Source organism: Panthera pardus, unplaced genomic scaffold (genome assembly GCF_024362965.1).
Source record: "Panthera pardus isolate Hobbes unplaced genomic scaffold, ASM2436296v1 HiC_scaffold_6, whole genome shotgun sequence".
In the NCBI taxonomy this organism is placed as follows: Eukaryota; Metazoa; Chordata; class Mammalia; order Carnivora; family Felidae; genus Panthera; species Panthera pardus.
Window position 1 is genome coordinate 12,425,307 of NW_026526991.1, and position 21,555 is coordinate 12,446,861.

The window sequence follows — 21,555 nt, forward strand, 5'->3', positions numbered from 1 at the left end:
GCTCAACTGACTAAGCCATCCAGGCGCCCTGGTATGGAGGTTCTAAAATTAATCTGGACGAAGAACCTTGGCCATGGAATACCTTATGGGTCCAGTTATTAAGTGGCTTACGTTCTGAGAACTGCATGTGACCTAGCTGATTTCAGATTACGAGAGTCAGTATATAAATTTACGATGCCTGTGACAGCAGCTACCATTTATTAACCACCTACCAAATGCCAAGCATTTAACTTTTGTTGCTCATTAACCTTTACCACAATCTTACGAGGCACGTATCATTATCCCAGCCTTTACAGATGAAGAAATGCGGGTGCAGACACAGGTAGGAACTACGGGTCACAGACACCTTCCAAACCCCAGGACACGTTTGGTACATTTGGCCGATTTAATGAACACTCTTGGTATAAATGAGTGGAAAGACTACTGACCACAAGCCCAGTGTGTCCGGGTCCGATGGGACCTAATTACAACAGAGTCTGGGAGTGACACCACTGGATGCCTGGAAGCTTTAACATGCCCCAGGAGACAAGAGGGGAGCTGGAAACTAAACACCGCCTACTCAGTTTTGTTTAACGAGGACCTTCTTACCCTGGATGTAATCAGGCTTAATCCACGCCGATGTAAGACTTCAGGCAAAAAGGTTAAAAGCATAACTAGGCTACATGAAATTTGGATCACAGGGTGATTTTACAAGTTTTATACCACTTTAATTGTATGTCCAGTTAGGAAAACTTTTCTAGTAATATTTGTGACTCTGGGAGATGATTTTATAACTTATTGTGAGATATCCAGTACAGAAGCTTCTCTTCAGATAGGTTGGGGTGTGAAGGGCTGCTGGCAGGTTTGTTCATCCAGATGAGACAGTACAGGAGATTAGTGGGTCCACTCTGGAAGGTCAAGTTTCACTTTGTTTCCATCACAGACCTGTGTCTCTCTTGCCAGTATCTTTAACAGCTAAGCTTTCACATGTAGCTGGTATGATGGGTCTAAAGTTCGTAACACAGCTCAAAAGTGGGCATGCCGAGAACACGAGGCCTCAGCTCACATCCCAACAGCCACGTCTAAAATGGGGCCACACTGGGGCGCCCGGCTGGCTCAGTCAGTAGAACATGTAGCTCTTAATCCCGGGGTCGTAGGTTCGAGCCCCATGCTGAGTGCAGAGATTAAATAAATAAACAAACTTAAAAATAAATAAATGAAATGAGCATGTATCCAGCTTATTTTGGTGATGGCTGCAGATATCCCTTGGGGGGCAGGCGGCTTTGCCAGGTGTCCTTGCCCCCGACTCCAGGAGGAAGAAACTGAGGGACAGAAGCTAAGTCAGCGCGTCGTGAGTCTTGTGGGCAATCCTGCAGGGCTACTCACGGAGCCCCGGCCCCTGGATTCTTACACTACACCCCAAACCTTCTTCTTGGAGCTCTGTGGGAAGCATCATGGGTACAGAGCAAGGGTTTAAAGAAATGTTTTGTGCAGATGTTTTAAAACTGTTTTTAGCCAGAACCTCTGTTCAGATGAAATCGTATTTGAGCACATAAACAAACCACCCAAAGAAGACGAAGACGCTGTTGCCGAAGGGGCCACCTACTGGGCACTTACTCTCCCCGGTGCTGCCTGAGGGGCTCCGTGGGGCACACACTTTGGAGAACAGCCGAGGTGCAGGACCGAGCCTGCTGGGAGTCAGACAGACTTGAGCTTGAATCCCACCACCATCTCTGATGAGCTGTGCGGCTCTGGGCAAGTGAGTTTATCTAAGTCTCGTCTTTGAAACAGGAAGAATGATACATACCCAGTGGGGCTGCTGTGAGGATAGAAATTTCCATACCGAGAGGGGCCCTCCCTGCCCCGCGTGGCTCTGACTCAGGCTTGTTTACCTGCTCAGGGGTTGGCGTGATGGGTGTGTCACTGGGGAGTGCGGCCGGGACGGGCAGAGGGGCGGTGTGCTGGGTGGAGTCTCCTCCATGGCTGGCGTCAGTGCCCACAGAACTCTGCCCTGATGGCGCCTCTGAGCTGAACACGGTCTAGCGGGCAAAAACCGGGATCAGTGAGGCGGGCAAGCGCGTCAGAGAGCAGCCGGGGAAACTGCTTGGTAATTCCCCCACCTACCCCCCCGCCGCTGCTCCTGCGGGAGGAGTTTCCTCACCCTCTGGGGCGTGTGGATGGGCGACAGCATGTCCAGGTCGGTCATCGGGAAGTCCAGGCCCTTCCTCCGCAGGTCCTCGTAGACGGCGACCACACCCGTCAAGTCGGGCGAGCTGCGGAACGCGTCAGCCCAGGACTGAGAGGGGACAGGGGGACACGGCCGGTAACCACTGCTCACCATCTCCCCCGCGAGCCCACCTATCCGCCCCCAGAGAGCAGAGATGCCCTGACTCGCTGGTCCTCGGACCGCCGCGCCCACATAGCCCCCGCCAAGCCCCTTCCCCGCACTCAGAACCTCCAGTCAGCGGACACCAAGACGGCCCCACGTGAGAAGGAGCTGGAAGCAGACAGAAGAGCAGCGATGGTGGGGGCGCCTTGCTGTCTGGCCAGGCCCTAAGCTCTCTCCCCACCCCGGAAGGCGGCTGGCACGGAGCTTGGCCCGGCCTGACCGCGCTCACCTGGATGAGGTTGAGAACCTTGTCGTGCACGATGGTGGGTGGGTTGTTCTTGGGCAGGATCGTCCTCACCAGCACGCCCTCCACAAAGTCCTGGCTGGCCACCAGCACATGGAAGCGGTGCCCGCAGTTCTTGACGCAGGTTTCCAAGACCTGGAGGCCGTGAGGGGCCCGTGAGCAGGAGTGCCCAGGACCCTTGCACTCGGCCTCCATCCCGGAGGAGAGGCTGAGTACGGGAGGGGCCCCCTCAAGTGAGACCCTGGAACACGGAGAAGTGGGGACAGTGCCCCGACTCGGGGGCTGGTGTGCCCACTAGTGGCCCCTCACCGAGTGGCCTCAGTACCCACAGAAGCCTGTCCTGAAGCTGCTTCTGAGCCGAATACAGTCTGGAGGGAGGGTGGCTCTCCAAATGGAAACCACAGTGAACTTCCATAATCCCATGGTGACCCTGCAGCCCCAGGACCAGGCGCTGAACTTCCCTCCTCGTTTCTTGTTCTCCCTTCCTGGCTGGAAGTGCCCTGCTCTTTAGCCGGATTCACCTGACGTAAGTGCTGCTGGGGACGCCAGGACAGAGTGCTGTCTCCACTCGCAGCCAAACCCCTCCGGCAGCCAGGATGCCCCCTCTCGCCTGGCCCGTCCTTGGCCACCGGCATTTGTTTTATGCACACTTTCCAGGGCATCCAAGTGCCCAATTTGCCCGGCCAGGCTTTCTGCCCTGCTGAGCTCTGGGTTCGCCGAGCTTCTGTGTCACTTGGCAGGTCCTCTGGCACGAGCTCTCTGTGACTGGGTCTGGAGGGATGTGGGCCTCAGGGTGTCTGCTCCCCATGCCAGGAAGTTGGAGAGAACTTTGCCAAATGGTCACTCTGTGTCTGCCAGCACGGTAGACAGGACGGCACTTTGCCCACAGACCTTTCCTTCTCAACCCCTGGAAGAGGAGCCCCAGGGTGGCTGGGAGTCCTGCTAGGCCTGGGGGAGGTGTGGCTCTACCATGGAGGGACAGACGGATGGATGGGGCACTCACCGTGAGAGCCAGCATCACCTCGTGGAAGTTCTTATTCCCTACAATTCTTTTCTTCACTGCTCGGAAGGCATCTTTGGGACTGGGCACAAGAAGGACAAAAGGAAGGATGCGCTGAGGAATGGAACCTTCTTATTCAACACATGGGGCCACCTACCTGAGATCAGGAAGCCCTGGAAAACAGGGCTGGTTCCGTCTGTCCATCCGTCCGTCTGTCCATCCATCCATCCATCCATCCATCCCATCCGTTCATCCCATCCATCCATCCCATCTCATCTGTCCATCCATCCATCCTATCCCATCCATCCATCCATCCATCCATCCCATCCATTCATCCCATCCCATCTATCCATCCATCCATCCATCCATCCATCCATCCATCCATCCATCCTTCCATCCCATTCATCCCATCCCATCCCATCCCATCTATCCATCCATCCATCCATCCATCCATCCATCCATCCATCCTTCCATCCCATTCATCCCATCCCATCCCATCCCATCCAAGCCAGCCACTCATCCATCTTTCCTGTGTCCTGTTTCCTGTTGAACACACAAGTTCTAATCACAACACAAACTGCCTACCCTGCCAAAGTCCTCAGTAGGGCATGAATACTTGGCAGAGATTCTCCAGATCCCTTGCACCAGAATCCTCTTGGGGGGAGGTATGAGGGTTTGTTAAAAACGCAAAACCCAGGGCTCCCACCCTAGGTCCCTGAACCAAGCTCTCCCGGGATCTGTATACTCATCACACCCCCAAGGATTCCTGATACACACTGGGGTTTATAAACGAATAACGTGTGGGCAGAGTCCTGGGGCCTCATCCTGGCCACTTCCTCTCTCCACCCACACTTCCACTCAGGTCTTATTAAGTAGTCACACATGCTAGCACCATGCTGGGTGCTGGGGACACACTGGTGAATGTGCGGGTCTGCTCTCAAGGACCACATGACCAGGGAGACCCACATCACTGTGGGAAAGAAGGGGGACCCGCAGTAAGAGTGAGTGGGTGTCAGGGGAGTCCTCTCTGGGGTGGCATCACGGCTGGGCATGAAGGATGAGATGGAACCAGCTGAGGGGAGGAGGGAAGTGGTTCAGGCAGAGGCGGGAGGGACTGGATGGAGGCCGTGTGGGGAGGCGGAGGGAGAGGCTGAAGAGGCCCAGGCCATCCCGGTAGGGAGGGTGGGCATACCTTGTGCAGGGGGAGCCCTGAAGGCTCTGGTGGCAGCCTGCCCTCCCTGCCCCATCTGTCGCCCAGCCCACGCACGCCGGTGGCCTCACCCCTACGTCCTGCCCTTCAGCTCTGTGCAGGTGAAATCAATGTTGCCCCGACTGCTCTGGCCTAAAAGCCTTTGTGGCCCCCAACTTCCACGTCTAAAATCTGCCTCGCCCACGACTCCCAGTCCCCCATCTCCCTGGTGTGCACTGTCACACGACACCCACCCGGGGCTCCCAGGCTGAGAAGACGCCCCCCAAAGAGGGGCACCGTGTCCTCTCTTGACACTTGGCCTCCCAGAGCCCATACGCTACAGGAGCATGAGCAACATTTCCTAGGCTGGGAAGTAGCCTCTGGGGCCTGTCCTGCTGTCTGCCAGACATCTGTCTGTTCAGTGATGAGCCCGTCAAGAGCGGGTCAGGAAAGTCAGGAACCCCGACACGGGTCCCCCCACACGAGCGAAGGCGGCAGGCAAGGTGGAGGAGCCATGGAGGCCTGTCAAGGCTGTGATGGACAAACAGGACACGTGGGGTGAAGGACCATGGTCCCTGACAGGGTGGGCCCCTGTCCCAGAAGGGTGGGAAACTTTTCAACCAATGCCCTGGGGCAGGCCGTCACCCTCGAAACGGACTTGTTTCCACGTTTCAGAGCAGCCCAGAGAGAGGGCACAGCACTGGGAATCAGAAATCCAGGCTTGTGTGCCATTGCTGTGGGCCTGTTGCGCTCAGTACCCGGCTAGGAGCCCAGAGTGGACGGCAGGGAGGCCACAACCCACTGGGGGGTAGACCTAGACCAGAGATTCAAGGCCAAGGGTCACATCTGCTCTGCCCGCTGCTGGGTCCCTAAGGCCTCGTGCAGCGCCTGGAACACAGGAAGTGCTCAAGTCAACAGCATATGTGCTTGAACCCGAGTACGCCCGAACCCCAGTTCTGCCAACGCTTATAAGGGAGATGGGGACTTGCCTCTCCAGGGGGTTTGTGCAGCCCCAGGCCCTCTCAGGGGCTCCTTGAGCCTGTCCGCCCCCCATCTTTTATCTCGGTGGCCCTGCCGTTGCGGTCTGCCCCCCGCTGGGGATGCTGGAAGGTGCCGGTAGCCACTGTGTGCTGCCCTCGGTGCTCCCTGCCTGCTGCCCGCTTCCAGCTGCCTGGGCTCACTTTCCCCACAAAGGGACCATTTGGCTGAGAAGGACCCCGCAGACCAGCTGGATTATCCCAGTGAGAAATGGAGAGCGAAATGAGGTCCCGCTCCAGCTGTTGATTCTGATTTCTCAGATCGTTCCGTACTTCCCGATGACTGTGGTCCCACCTCTTCCCACCCTTCCTGGGTTCTCCTGAGGACAGTGACCCTGCTTTCCCTCTCTGCTCCCCTCGGGACTTTGGGCTTACCGCTGGAAGAATCTAAAAGAGATATCTGCCTCTGATAACAAAGACCTAGGGGGGTACAGTGACTTGCCCAAGGTCACACAGCTGGTCAGAGAGTGCTAGTCAGAGACCAAGAGCCCAGACCACGGTGCCTCCTCCACAGCATGTGTCCTGGGGTGACCTGTGTACCGGAAATGCTTGGCAAAGGCTAATGCCGATGGGCTCTCAGTTCTGCTTCACTGTCACTGCCTTCTCCATGTCCCCTGACCCCCTCAGGCCCCCTCCCCTGCTGGTTCCAAATCTTAAGGAAATGAAAGTCTGTTCTCGCTCACAGAGAAAGCTGGGAGTCTCCCTGCCCCTTCCAGCCCATGTGGTGCAGAACAGTGCTTGGGGCCATGTCCCAGTGCTGGGAGCCACCAGCTGGCCGCGTCCCACGAGGATGTGGCCCAGGTGATGTCCTAAGAGGTCCAGTTGGCCAGGCTGTGACCTGAGAGAGGCCGTGTGGGCTGGTGGCCCCCTAAGGGCATCTCTGGGTCCCCTGTCCATCTCATGACAGCATTGGATGGAATCTTTGTTCCAAAATGTCTAAGATGCCACACTCCTGCCTGGGGTGGGACTCAGAGGACCTCTGCAGCCCTCCTGGCACCGAGGACCACAGGAGGGTCTCCCCTTGCACTCCAGGAGGGGTGGGAATGGGGAGGGGCTCTGTGGCAAGAGGCAGGGTGCACTGCGGCTGGCTGGCCAACCCGTCCCTCACCCCCCCCCCCCCCCCCCGCCTCGCCTGCGGGCCTCACCCTTCCTCAGTCTCGTTGATGATGTCACAGATCTCCATGTTGAGGGCCCAGTCCTCGCTCTGCAGGGAGCCATCTGTAGCCTTCTCTGCGGAGGAGAAACCACAAGTTACACGGTGGGGGGGGTCCTGGACAGGCAGACTCAGCTGCGTGCAGGTGTGTGGTGTGGGACGCGCGGGAAGGGCCAGAGAGGAGGAGGACGATGGGTACTTTTTGGGGCCTCAGGAAGGACCAAGTGGCGTGCAAACTGTTACCTACCTTGTTCCGTTTTGTCATTTAATTGTTTTGGTTTTTGGCTGCATTTTATATTCTTTTTCTTTTTTTTTTTTTTAAGTTTTATTTATTTATTTTGAGAGTGAGTCATGGGGGGGAGGCAGAGAGAGAAAGAGAAACAGAGAGAGAGAGAGAGAGAGAGAGAGAGAAAGAGAGAGAATCCCAAGCAGGCTCTGCGCTGTCAGTGCAGAGCCCAATGCGGGGCTTGAGCCCACAAACCATGAGATCATGACCTGAGCCGAAACCAAGAGTTGGCTGCTTAACCGATTGAGCCGCTCAGGCGCCCTGTATTATTTTTTCGTTTTAAAAATGTGTTAAAATACACATAACATTTGCCACCTTAACCGTTTTTAAGCGTATAGTTCAGCAGCATCAAATACACTCACGATGTGGTACAGCCGGGCCCACCACCCTTTCTAACTCCCCATTCCCCCCCTCCAGCAGCCCCTGGCCGCCACTGCACTGTCCTTACGATTCCGATGACCTAACACGTCACTGAAGTGGTATCATACAGTATTTGTCCTTTTGTGATGTCACCTAATTCTTACAGCGGCCACGTGAGGCCAGGAGCATCACCGTCCTACGATCACCGAGGAGGCCTCGCGGCTCAGTCTACCAAAAGGATGAGTGGGGACAGCAATCCGGCGGGCTGCTTTCTGACATGAAACTACGGAGGCAGTGTTTTATTTTCGCAAATAAAATGCTCCTTCTTGACTTTCTATTATCTTTTGAGTTGGTATCTTTTGACCATTCACGTGGTTCAAAACGTCAAAGGTTCCCAAGCGGCACACAACACAGTAAATCTACCTGCCTCCCCGGCCCCAGCCCGACTTCCCAGTGGCCCTACTGGGAACCAGTTTCCTCTCAAACCTCCCAGAGAATTTTCTTTTTTAAGGCTTACTTATTTTGAGAGAGAGAGAGAGAGGGAGCCGGGGTGGGGGCGGGGGGCGGCACAGAGAGGGAGACAAACAGAATCCCAAGCAGGCTCCATGCTGTTGGCACAGAGCCCCGCGAACCCACGGACCATGAGATCGTGACCTGAGCGGAAGTCGGATGCTTAACCGACTGAGCCACCGGGGTGCGCCTCCCAGAGACATTCTTAACCTATGAAGCAAAGGACCCAGGGTAGTTTAAATCTCGACTCCCATTACCAACAGGCGGCCTGGCCTTCCCCTCTGAGGCGGTTTCTGTCTGAAGGCTGGGTGGATGCCAGCCACCCCACAGAGCTGCCCAAAGGAGTAGTGATAACTCAAACAGGGCATCTGTACGGTTCTTGCCACAGAACAGGTGCTCAGTAAGTGGCAGCAGTTCTGTTATTTTTTATTTTTATTTTAAGGTTTATTTTATTTTTAGAGAGAGAGAGAGAGAGAGAAGAGAGGGACATAGAATCTTTTTTTTTTAATTTTCTTTAAAAATGTATGTTTTTTTAGTATAATTTCTTAAAACGTTTATTTTTGAGAGACAGAGAGAGAGAGAGAGAGAGAGAGAGAGATGGAGAGTGAGTGGGGGAGGGGCAGAGAGAGAGGGAGACACAGAATCTGAAGCAGGTTCCAGGCTCTGAGCTGTCAGCACAGAGCCTGATGCGGGGCTCGAACCCATGAACCGCCAGGTCATGACCCGACCTGAAGTTGGATGCTTAACTGACTGAGCCACTCCAGGCACCCCTAATTTTCTTTCTTTCTTTTTTTTTGTTTATTTTTTAGAGACAGAGAGAGAGAGTGAGCAAGCAGGGGAGGGGCAGAGAGAGAGGGGGACAGAGGATCCGAAGCCGGCTCTGTGCTGACAGCAGACAGGCGGATGTGGGGCTCGAACTCACGAACTGTGAGACCATGCCCTGAGCTGAAGTCAGATGCTTAACCAACTGAGCCACCCAAATGCCCTGAGAGAGAGAGAGAGAGAGAGAGAGAGAGAGAGAGAATGAATCATAAGTAGGCTCCATGCTTGATCCCACGACCCTGGGATCATGACCAAAGCTGAAATCAAGAGCTCAACCAACTAAGCCACCCAGGTACCCCGGTTCTTTTATTTTTAAATTGAGGTGAAGATTGCATAACATAAAATCAGCCGCTTTAAAGTGTACAGTCCAGGGGCATTTCCTGTCTCCACAATGCTGTGCAACCATCACTTCTACCTAGCTGAGGTTGTGCGGATTCCGAGGGCTTACCAGAGCCAAGGTCACTCCCCTCTGTACCCTTCTAGGATCCATCCTTGCAGCCCAGGTCTTAAATAAGCTCCACCACAGTGCACAGAGACAGTCTGGTCCCCTGCTTTTTCGGGCCAGTGTTTGATCACACAAATCACCCTGTTTTGGCAAGTGTCGTACCCTAGGTAGGGCTGTGGGACAGGACAGGACGGTTGATGTTTTAAGGTTAGGGAGTAAGACCCTTGGTGTTCTGACACTGGGCACTATCCCACGTCCCCCTCTGTCATAGCCCTTTCCTCTGGCTCCAGGCCTGGCCCCTGCCGGCACTGGGAACCTGAGAGCACAGGGTCATAGGGCACCTGTCACACCAACAGCACCCAACGGACCGGGTGCGTGCAGCTCGTGATCCCAGCGACTGTTCCGCAGTCCTGAACAGCAGGCTCACTCTCTCTGTTCACACAGAGCTGAGGCCCAGGGGGGCCAAGTGACCCTTCACAGGCTGCACAGTCATGTGCCAGGCACTGGGGATGGACACAACGGTGGACCAGACAGATGTGGCCCCCGCCCCCTGGTGCCCAAAGGGGCTGAGGCGCACTCTGAGCCCCGGCCCTGTGACCGGGCAGGGCCCTCTTCTGGCCAGGCAGGCGGGCCCACCCTGCAGGACAATGCCTGGGCTGGGCTGGCAGTCAGCTCCCTATAACTGTGGCTTTCATGACGTTGGTTTCGAAATTGGCCTGACCTCAGTTCCATCCCGGGTCCCGCCTTGGGTCCTGTGGCCAGATGGACGCTGGGGTAGCTGCTCGGGACACAAGCCAGGCAGCAGGGGCATCAGGGTAGGGACAGGGCAGCGGGATGGGGTGTTTTTCTCCCCGGGCTATGGCTGTGGGGATGGGGCTGGGGGCATGAGGACGGCTTCCTTTCAAAGTGTTGAAGGGTGGGCTCATTCGTCCCACAATGAAGTCCCGAGTGTGGCTTCTTTGCGGCACACTCCCCGCCCTCGGGGACTCATACGCTTGCTAAAGAGAGCTGAGCGGAGGAAGCCAGGCTCTATTCTGGAGGGTTCGGGGTGGGGGGGGCAGTGGCTAAACACACTAGTGTGCTACTCCTCCAGAAACCGCACCTCAGCGGTCCCCAGCCACACGGGCCAGAGGACGAGTCATCTCTGACTCTGGTCACAGTGTTCTGCCAACTCCAGCTCCGGATTCTCTGTCCTACCTGAGCCCCTGTCACCTTGCCCTCTGCCTCTGCCTGACAGGCCACTGCCCCGGCCCCTCCTGCCTGGCTCCTGGCCCCCCCACCCATCCCCCACCCCTCCCCCACCCCATGCCCTTCCTGCCTCAGAGTGAGCTTTCTGAAACCTGGAAGGGACCATGCCCATCCTGTGCCCCAAAGATTCCAAGGCTCCCCAGCCCTCAACCTGGCCCGCGTGTCCTTCCTCGGCAACAACCCTCTCCAGTTACAGCCCCTGACACACCAAGTGCCGTTAGCTGTTTACACAAAGCAGGCAGCTGAATCCTCCCAAGCCTGTGACGTGTGTGTCACTGCCCTCATCTAACTGATGAGGACACTGAGGTGCCGGGAGGTCACACAGTGGTCACCAGGGGCCGGGGAGCTCAGCCTTCCCGGAAGCACCCCCCTGCCCCCTCCTCCCCATCCCTCGCTCCACCAGCAGGCCTGCCAGGGCTTCCTCAACTAGGCCCCCCGGGGGACGCCTGAACATGAGGGGCGCCTCTCTTCTGGGGGAGGGGCAGCGCGGTTTTAGAAGGGATCAAGGTCATCTTGGACAGGCAAGTGGCCGTTAAGGGGCGGCGGGGCACTCAGAAGCTGGAGGAGGTGCCAGGCCAGGGAATCGGGGGGTGCGGGAGCCGGAGCACGGGTCTGAGGCCCCCCCCAAGCACAGCTCTCCAGTCCCAACGCCAGCAGCGGGCAGAGCCAGGCAGACGCTGGAGTCTTCTGGGGGGCTGGGGTTTCAGTCAGCCTCAACAGGGGGAGGAAGAGGAGGGAGGGGAGGAGGTGCGAGGTCCACCCGGGCAAACTCAGTAGGAGACAGGTGTGTCCAGAGCAGGATGGGCCCAGCCTGGGGCCTCGCGGCCACCTCCCCGCAAGCCGGGGAGCAGATGGCCCGACCGGGGGGGTTTTCACACGTCCTCAGTGAGACTTTCCGGGGCGGTAGGCGTACTCCATCAAGGGCAGAAATGGAAACCCACAGGAACCTGGGGATATTTGTTTTGTTTTTGCTTTTTGACCACAGAAGTGGCTCAGCTTGCTATTTCAGGAAGGGGGAGTATGAACACTGACAGTGGTTACCGGTTCCAGGAGAATGCTCGCCGGCCTCTGGGCTGTGGGTGGCAGTCGTCAAAGGTCCCGGGAGCTGTTCTGCTCTTGTCCCAGCTCCCGAGGACGCCAGGCCCTGCCAGCCTCCCCGTCTGCCGTCGGGGGCCGGCAGTCCCGTGGCCGTGGACCGCTGGGCCCGTGTGCGCCTGTCCCCTCTCCCCGCGTCATGCCTGGTGCAGACGCCACCTTCCGGGAAGGTTCCGGAGAGTCTGCCTGGCGGGATGGCAGGCAGAGTCAGGCTGGGCAGTGGCACAGGCCTTGGAATGCGACGAGTCTAGCTTCGTGTCCTAACTTGGGGACGGCAGGCCCTCTCCGGTCTGCTTTCTCCTCTGGGAAACCAAGATAAGGCTGCCTGCCTCACACTGAGACTTTGTAGCCAGACAATGCGCGCACGACATCACGTAAGAGCAGTAATGAGTCACGGCTAAGTACCATGACTGTGACCTGGGCTGAGAGCGGGCAAGAGCGGCCACCGAAGACACGCCAGCTCCCTGCCCCTGCTCCCTGCCTGCTCTTTCTTGGGGGGACCCCAAACAGCTGGAAGACAGTCGCCTTCTTGGCTCCTTCCACTGCTTTTGGAGAAGTCCGCGTCTGCGGGTGCTCGGTGGAATCATGGCCAGGACCAGCTGCTGCCAAAGTCAGCCCTGGGGGTGGGGGAGCAGCCTAGAGCCTTCTCCTCACCACCCTGCACATTCCAACGGCTGGCCACTACATCTGGGAATTCCCACTACTCAACCCATCTCCGAGTTGCCCCGGGCTCCATTATCAGCTCTCATTCAGGCCCTGTCACCTCTCCGAGGCCTAGACCATCACCTCCACCCTCTTCTCTTCAAACACAAATCCAACCAGTACCTTCTTCGGTCTGAAAATTATCCAGGATCCCCCCCGCCCCCCCGCCCCCGCACTTCCAACCCCCCTCAGTTGCCTGAGGGTCAAAATCCTGAAGTCTTCAGGGGCCGAGAGGGACATTTGGGACTGACCTCAGCCAAGACTGGCTGTGTTCTGCTCCTGCTGGGGCCTTGTTCTTGCATGCCCCTGGGCTTCTGCCTGGCATGCCTTTCTACCATTCGGTCACACATCTGGGTCACAGAGGACGATGACAACCATCACCACCAGCATGCTCACTGGACGCTCAGTAAGCACCAATCACGGGACTCGGGCCTTCACACGAACCTCTCACCATAATCCTTAAAACAGAGGATGAATAAACTGAGGAGCACAGAGAGGTCAGTGTCTTGCCCATGGTCACACAGCTTCCACATTGCAGAGCAGAGGTTCAGACTCAGAGAGGTCTGGTTACTGCATCCTTACTCTTTAAATTTTTTTTTTTTACACTTACTTATTTTTGAGAGACAGAGAGAGAGAAAGAGAGAAAGAGGGTGAGAACTAGCACAAGTGGGGGAGGGGCAGAGATAGCTGGAGACACAGAATCCGAAGCAGGCTCTAGGTTCCGAGCTGTCAGCACAGAGCCCGATGCGGGGCTCGAACCCACAGACTGTGAGATCATGACCTGAGCCGAAGTCGGACGCTCAACCGACTGAGCCACCCAGGCGCCCCTACCACATCCATACTCTTAACCACGACCTTATGTGCCTCTTGAACGTACTCATTGCTTGTTGCCATCCGGGTGCTGGGAGAGATTCTGGTGAGCAAAACCAACCAGGTCCTGCCCACAGCAAGTTGACGGTCCAGTGGGAGGCCACAATGGCCCTCACAAAGGTGAGAGTGGCATGACAGAAAAGACTGGGCACTGAGATAGGACACGGTGTGAGATCCGGATGTGCCGGCACAGAGGAGGAAACGGAACAGCTGATCCCTGCTCGTCTTTTAAGGCCCTACCCTGGTGACAGCTCCTCAGTGTATTTGCCAACTGAGGGGACTGTGTCACTGTGACCTGTATGGTCATCCTGCGCTGTGACAGTAACATCATGAAGAACAGTGACAAAATGACTGGCATTCACTGAGCCTGTGTAACCTGCTCAGTGTACCTCCTCTCGGGTCACCTCCCCACGGTCCCTACCATGCATGGGGGCAGCTGAGGTCCAATGCCCGGAAGTGGGGGAGCAGGGATGCAGAGCTGGGCCTCTGTGGGGTCTAAACCCACTGTGTATCTCACGCTGCTTGGCTATTCAAGGACGTCTCTACCCAACTAGGGTGGACCCAGAGCTCTTGGGGACCTATCCCTCTCCCTCTTTCTCTCTCTCTCTCTCTCGGGGTCTACCCTCTGGTGGGACAGAGAGGAGAGGCTTGTTGAGTGTTTGTCCAAGGCCAACAGCCCCGAGACTGCCTCGCCGCTCTGGTTCAAGGCTGAGTCCCCGCCCTACCTGCCCCGATATCGCACACTGTGTTTCTCTGTGAGCTCCCCTCCCCCTTCCCACTTTGAACCCCTCTGATATTGGGGTGGCTCTTACAAATAATGACCTGCCAGCGCTCGGCTGGCATTTTTTTCTTTTTGCACACCCCACAGTGTCTTCAACAAAGTGCGGCTTGTGAGCAGTGAGGATGGTCTTCAAGGCCGGTGACGACCCGCAGACCTGGTTCTGTCTCAGGCCATGGTCCAGGCCCAGGGGAGAAGGATCCAACGCAAGTCGGCGGGCCGTGAGAAAGACAACAATGACACGGCCTGTCAGCTCCGAGTGGCCCCCACAGGCCTTCTTCTGAGGCCCTCACCCCAGCAAGGGTGTGCACAGCCACGTTCCTTTTAGATCACATTTACAGAACACCAGCTCTCCGGCAAAAACACCACCCACTCACGTCACTCAAAGGAACCAGAGATCCTTTTGGGGACTTCCTTTCAGTGTTTACTGTCACTCCATTTGTATACTTTTTTTTTCAAGTGTATAATGGTACTGGGGCTGCAGCTTGTTTGTTTAAGTAAGAATCCTATTCCTTACCTGTTAGAGATGTACTGAAATATTCATGAGAGAGGTGATACGATGTTTGAAATTTGCTGTAGGTAATACCCGCCCTCTGTCCGCCTCCTCGCTCCCTCCCTACCGGCCCTCTGCCTCCACCCCCTGCCTAGTGCCCGTTATCCTCCCCCACAATTGCTTTCTGTGCACCTGCTTCCCACCATCTCCCTCGCGTCCACCTCTCTGCCCTCCACGACATTCTCTGAGTGGCTATTATCTGTCCAGCCCTGCGGCAGGTGCTCAAGAGGCAAAGGCAAAGGACAGAATCCCTGCCCTTCAGGAGGTCCTAAAGTGGTCAGGGATGACAGGTGGACAAACATTTTCAGAGCAGGGTGGCGTGGCTGAGGCCAGTTCAGGGTGCTGTGAGAGCCAGGAGACGGGGCGGGGGGCAGTGAGCACCCGCAGAGGGAACAGGGAAGGTGTCAGCGAGGAGGTGCCGTCTGAGCGGAGCACAGAGCACAAGGCGCCGGGCTGGGCAGGTGGAAAGGGAGGTTCTTGGGAGAGGAACAGCATTAGCCTTGCCGAATGAACTCATCAATGATGAGTCATCGAGGATGTCGGGAAGAATACAGAAGAGGGGCTGGAGGGTGACTCTCAGGCACCGGGGAGAAGTGACCCGAGGGAGGGAGAAAGTCCCAGGGGCAGTGAGGCAACTGGAGGGGGGAGGCGAGGCTGCTGAGGCAGAGGGAGCTCTGCCATCCTCAAAGCTGGCACCGGCCTGCACCAGGACCCACCCGGCAGCCATTCCTCCCTTCCCTGCCCAGAGCGGCCACCCCGCTCCCCTCTGCAGCACCTGCTCCAGAAGTGGGCAAGCGGCCTTGTTTTGGTTTCCGGGAGAAGAGGGGTGTCTGCTGGGCAGTGGCGGGGGAGACATCCTTTCTGGGACACAGAGGCACGGCTCAGGGAGGAGAAAGCCCTTCCTCCCTCTTCTTCCTTCCTTTCTCTCTCCTGGGAATGGGGTACCTGCAGCTTGGGCCCAGGAGGTGACAAGCTCAGGACAAAAAGCCTGGGTGTTTAAAGACATTTGTTGGGTCGTCTGGGTGGCTCCATTGCTTAAGTGTTTGAGCTTCGGCTTGGGTCACGATCTCGCAGTTCAGGGGTTCGAGCCCCGTGTCGGGCTCTGTGCTGACGGCTCGGAGCCTGGAGCCCGCTTCCGATTCTGTGTCTCCCTCTCTCTGCCCCTCCCCTGCTCGCACTGTCTCTCTCCGTCTCTCAGAAATAGAATAAACATTAAAGAAAAAAACTGTTGATCAAACCAACCCCGCAACTTCAGATCAAACAAGGCTGTGGGACTGGAACTCCCAGGCTTCCCGGGGCTTGGTGGGCAGGGCTCAGGGTGGAGACGGCCCTGGCCTTCTGCCTGTGCCCCGGCGGGGCCTGCTTGTACTCCTGCCCTCCTGCCCACCCTAAATCTTGCTCCTACGCCCAGATCAAAGTCAGGTCACCACGCGGAGCCTGCCCTGAGCCCCTGGAGGACCTGCTCCTTCCCTCACTGGGCCAGCAGCATTTCACACAGGCCACAGCTACAAGTTCTGCTCAGCAGGGCTGTTAAAATAACTCTACGGAATTGAGTTCTTTGTTTCTGTCTGCCTCTCCCATTAGGCTGTGAGCGGCTGTCTGTCTCTCCCATTAGGTCGTGAGCTCCTGGGTGGAGATTACACAGCTCAGGAATTCGTACATCAGACGGGACCTGGCCCCCCGATAAACCTGCGGTGCGTGTTTGCTGAGTAACTAACTGAATGAAGGATGAGGTCATACCTACCAGGACAATAAACTTCTGTAACACTTAAATTAAAAAAAAAAATTTTTTTTTAATCTTTTTTTTTTTTTTTTTTTAATGTTTGTTTATTTTTGAGAGAGAGAGAGAGAGACAGAGTGCGAGCAGGGGAGGGGCAGAGAGAGAGGGAGACACAGATTCCCAAGCAGGCTCCAGGCCCTGAGCTGTCAGCACAGAGCCCGACGCGGGGCTTGAACGCACGAACTGTGAGATCATGACCTGAGCCGAAGTCAGATGCTTAACTGACTGAGCCACCCAGGCGCCCCCCCCCAAAATTTTTTTAATGTTTATTTATTTTTGAGAGAGAGAGACAGAGAGAGACAGAGAGAGGCAGAGGGTGAGTGGGGGAGGGGCAGAGGAAGGGAGGGGGTTATACAGAATCTGAAGCAGGCTCCAGGCTCTGAGCTGTCAGCCCAGAGCCCAAGGCGGGTCTCGAAACCCACTAACTGGGAGATCATGACCTGAGCTGAAGTCAGACGCTTAACCGACTGAGCCACCCAGGGGCCCCTGTAATACTTGAAATGAAATACTCCCATCCTTTGTCCTCTATTGATCCCTTGGTAGCTGTTGTGCAGGTAATCTTCCTCCCACTTGGCAGTCCTTTGAATATTTTTAGAAAGTACCATGTCCCCCCCTTAATCTGTCCTCCACACTAACCCTCAATTCCTGTGGCTGCTCTGGACGTGATCTCTAGAGCCTCTGCCATTCTGATTGATCCTCTTGGGGCGCGGGCCAGCTGGGCACTCCTTCTGGAAAGGCAGCGTGGGAACTCACCCACCTGGCCACGCCGGAGCCTGTATGTGTGTTAATGCGCTCTGCGATGACATCAGTAGACACTTATTAACTCCACCTCGTGGAGCCGACTGCTGCAGAATTTGTCCTTGTCAAAGGCGCTCACTCTCCACTGGCCACAGAACTTAGCTCTTCTGGTCTCCCCTGCCGCTAGAAGTGGCCACGTGACCCAGTTCTGGCCGGAGACACAGGTTGAATGTCGGGCGGCTCTGGAAGCTTCTCCCGCCCCCCCCCTCCCTGCCCCCCATCCCCCACCAAGAGAGGCAGGGCAGTGGTGGCACCTCCACCTGCACTTCCTGCCACATGGGGACACGCACAAGGATGAAACAATACGCTAACGGTGCGGGTGGGAAACTGTAGGAAGAACCATTACAAACAAAATCATTCCAGATGCATCTGGATATTTTTCACTCGAGAGGAAACCCAGCACACTCCTTTCAGTTCTAAGGGGGAGCAGTGAGGTGAAGAAGTTAGGAGCGTGGGATCTGGACACAGACAAATCCCACATCAAGTCCTGACTCGAGCACTCATTAGCTGTGTGACCCTGGATGAATTGGTTAAAAAAATTTTTTTTTATTTTTTCCGGGAGCCTAGATGGCTCAGTCGGTCAAGTATCTGATTTCAGCTCAGGTCATGATCTCACGGTTCGTGAGTTCAAGCCCCGCATCAGGCTCTGTGTTGACCTCACGAAGCCTGCTTGGGATTCTCTCTCTCCCACCCCCTCTCTGCCCCTCCCCCACTCACGTGCATGCTCCAGCTCTCTCTCTCTCTCAAAATAAATAAATAAAAATCCTCCTTCCTTCTTTCCTATGTATGTATGTATGTATGTATGTATGTATGTAATGTGAGGCTTGAACTCACAACCCCAAGATCAAGAGTTGCATGCTCCACCGACCGAGCCAGGCAGGTGCCCCCATCCTGAATGAATTTTCTTTAAACTCTCTGTGCCTTAGTTTCTCCCCTGCAGAATGGGGATAAAGAGGACATTCAGCTTCCAGGGCTGTGTGAGGAGCAAATGAGAGAATGCATTTCCATTGCTTTTATCTTACTTAGCACACAGCAATCACAAAAACGAACGTTTTCCACTACAAAAATATCAACCCCCAAATTAAATGTTTGAAAATTTCAAGCAGTCCACAAAATAGATTTTTAAATCCCATACACGCAGAAGCCATTTTCTCCCCCAGCCAGCAAACTGTCTTGAGGCCTGTGTTCCAGATGAGCAAGTCTCTGAGGACCCAGCGTGGAAAGTTCCACCAGTTTCCTAAGTTGCTGAGCCATCCTTACTCAAAACTCTGGCTGCCTCTCCCCCCGCCATTCTGTAACCACAGGCCATAGAGGAACTCAAAAATACCTTACGGTGGGGGCATGGCTCTTGCAACCCACAATTTTAAAGTTGATATAACCAATTATAGTACCTAACTGAAGAAAATTTCAGCTACATGAAGGAGGGTTTGGTAAAACTGTCCGGGTAAGAGGGAGCAGGGCTGTGAAAGCAGAGAGGTGACGCGGCTGGCCAGAGTGCCTGTGACATGCTCTTCCTTCCCCCTTGTGAGTACAGAAGATGCTGCTGATCCCGCCCTCCCCCCTCCCTCGGTCCCTCTCCTTCTCTCACCTCTCTCTCTATCTGTTGAGAGAAATTTATTTTATTGGATTGGCTCATGTGAATGTGGGCAGGCCAGCAGGCAGGAGACCTAGGGAACAGATGCGGCTCGAGTCCAGAGTCTGTCTGCTGGCGAATTCCCTCGTCCGAGAGGCCAGTCTTCTATTGAAACCATAACTTAATTAGACGAGGCCCACCCACACTATGGGGAGTAACCTGCTTTACTCAAAGTCTACCCATCTCATTTAAAAAATACCTTCACAGAAACATCTAGAATAATTTTTTTTAGTAATGTTTTTTAAAGGTTTACTTATTTTTGAGACACAGAGAGAGAGAGAGAGAAAGAGAGAGAGAGAGAGCACATGCCGGGGAGGGGCAGAGAGAGAGGGGGACAGAGGATCCAAAGCAGGCTCCACACTGTCAGCACAGAGCCTGATGCGGGGCTCAAACTCACGAACCGCAAGATCATGAGCTGAGCTGAAGTCAGATGCTCAACTGACTGAGCCACCCAGGAGCCCCTAAAATACTGTTTGACCAAATATCTGGACACCATGGCCCAGTCAAGTTGATACATAAAGTTAACCATCCGGGGTTTTTACTGCCTCAATGCAAACAAGTTCCAGTCGAACAGGGGACACCTCTGTCTGTTCTTAAATGCTGCTGGGCTCAGCCTCACACAGTCTGGTGGGTTCTGTTCTCTCCTCCTCTCCCTCTCACCCCGGGCTCTCCCCTTCCCTCCTCTACCTTCCCCATCAGGAACAAAGCCCAGTTCTCTATGAATCTTACACGGCAGTTTGGTTCTCCACAGCACTTTTCAGTGGCCTTTGCCGTGTTCACGGAGGCAGGCATCCCCCCAGAGGCTCCGTCACTCGCCCGGGGGACACAGGAAGTGCCGGGAAGGGGCAGAGCTGGCACATGAACCCAGATCTTCTGATGCAAGATCCAAGCTCTGACCCCATACTGCTGTCATTGGAGCACGGACAAACTTAAAGGTGGGTTCACGGACAAACTTAAAGACATTTTTAGAGATGCACATTAACTTCAACGAAGGAGAGAAAAACAAACATGGATTACTTCATGAGTTCATGAATGTAATCACACAGGATGAGGTCATACTAAAAATGGCGAGCCAATAAAAAGAAAATACTATGAAAGTAAAAGGAGAGGTGGCACAGGGCGGATAGAAATCACGAAGGTGGCACATGAAGGACAGAAGTCTGCAGAATGTCAGCCTTGACAGAGACCTTCTTGGTGAGGAGGTAAAGAGTTAACTTGTCCCGATTCTCTGTTTCTCTATGGGGTGACAGCCCCAAGCTAATTAGAAGACACTGAGGGTTTTGTGTGTGTGTGTGTGTGTGTGTGTGTGTGTCTTTTTTTTTTCTTCTAAAACCAGAAGAGCGGAAATCCGGCACTTTACTCTTATTTCTTTGAGCTCAGTGAGGGAACAAAACCTATTCACCGCTTCTATCTGTAGGGTCAGGCAAAGGCTTTAGTTCCCAAGGAAGAATCGGATCTACCCCACAGCCTGCAACCTGACCTATGAATGTGGCTGCCACCAGCCAGTGACTGCTCATTGCCCGGTGACATCAAGACCAACACAGAGGCTGCACTGGAGCCAGAGCTCCTGAGCTCTGTCACTCACTTAGACTATGCCCCAGCGACGATGATGACACCGGTAAAAAACCACCGAGGCTGACAGCTCTGGACGCTTCCTCTCTGGCAGGCACTGGGCTGAGGGCTTCCCAAAACAGCAACCCCAACTGATACACGTGCTATTACTGTTCTTATCTGACAGATGTGAAACTGAACAACAGAGAGGTTATGTAACTTGCCCCAGGTAACAAAGCCAGCAGAGGCTGAACCAGGACTCAGACCATCTGGTGGGATTCGAGAGCTCAACCTGGATGCCTTATGGCATGTGTCACAGCCATTTGGCACAAGGTCCTTTCTAGACATCATTCCCTGTTACCCTTAAGACAGAGACTTGGGCCCCAAGCTAGCATTTCCACATCAGGGAACCAGAGCTTCAAGACCTGAGGGCTCCCCAGGGTACACTGGGGGAAGTCGTAGGGATTCTGCCCTGGGAGGCCCAGGGCTGGAGCATCCTTAGGCATCTGAGACGTGGGGTTCTCTGGGATTCCACCCTGAAGAACGCTGCCTTCCATCATTCTGCCTCTGGCCAGCCGGTCCGACCCAGAGGTCAGCAAACGATGAACCCACGTGCCTGTTCGGTCTGCTTTTGCGTGGCCTACAAGCTAAGAACGGTTTGCACATTTTTAAATGGTTGAAAACAAATCCAAAGAAGAATACTCTTTCATGACATGTGAAAAGTACATGAAATTTACGTTTTGGTGCCCATAAACAAAGTCTGATTTGAACACCGTTTGGTCCATTCACCTACACATGGTCTATGCTGCTTTTATGCTACAATGGCAGAGATGAGCCACTGTAATGCGGGCCACAGGCCCACAAAAGTGGAAATATTTACTTTCTAGCTCCTTCCAGAAAGTCTGCAAATCCTGCCCTAATGTACCCTGGTGGCCAGTGTGGGGAATCCTCCTTATAGCCTCCCTCCCCTGCGGCCTCTGCCTTCACCCCTCCAGCGGTGGGGAGCAAGCGACACCTGTGCAAGGTGTCAGGGCCGCATGTGCTGACACTGAGCTCGGCTCGGCTGACGTCCTCGCTCTCTGCCCTCTGGGCCCACGGAGCCGATCCATCACTCTCTCGAGGCTGTCCGTCAG

The 21,555-nt window shown here is 55.1% G+C and overlaps 1 protein-coding gene across 2 annotated transcripts in view; it reads right to left on the reverse strand.

Annotated features, from left to right (window-relative positions):
* Positions 1-21,555, reverse strand: part of TOM1 (target of myb1 membrane trafficking protein) — a 42,655-nt gene that overhangs the window by 16,427 nt on the left and 4,673 nt on the right. For both annotated transcript variants that reach the window (XM_053895552.1, XM_053895553.1), the window contains exons 2-6: positions 6,984-7,068; positions 3,616-3,694; positions 2,598-2,747; positions 2,141-2,275; positions 1,872-2,018 (exon numbers count right to left, since the gene is read on the reverse strand). In XM_053895552.1, the coding sequence (XP_053751527.1) occupies positions 1,872-2,018; positions 2,141-2,275; positions 2,598-2,747; positions 3,616-3,694; positions 6,984-7,068 (596 nt within the window). The remainder of the gene's footprint in view (positions 1-1,871; positions 2,019-2,140; positions 2,276-2,597; positions 2,748-3,615; positions 3,695-6,983; positions 7,069-21,555) is intronic.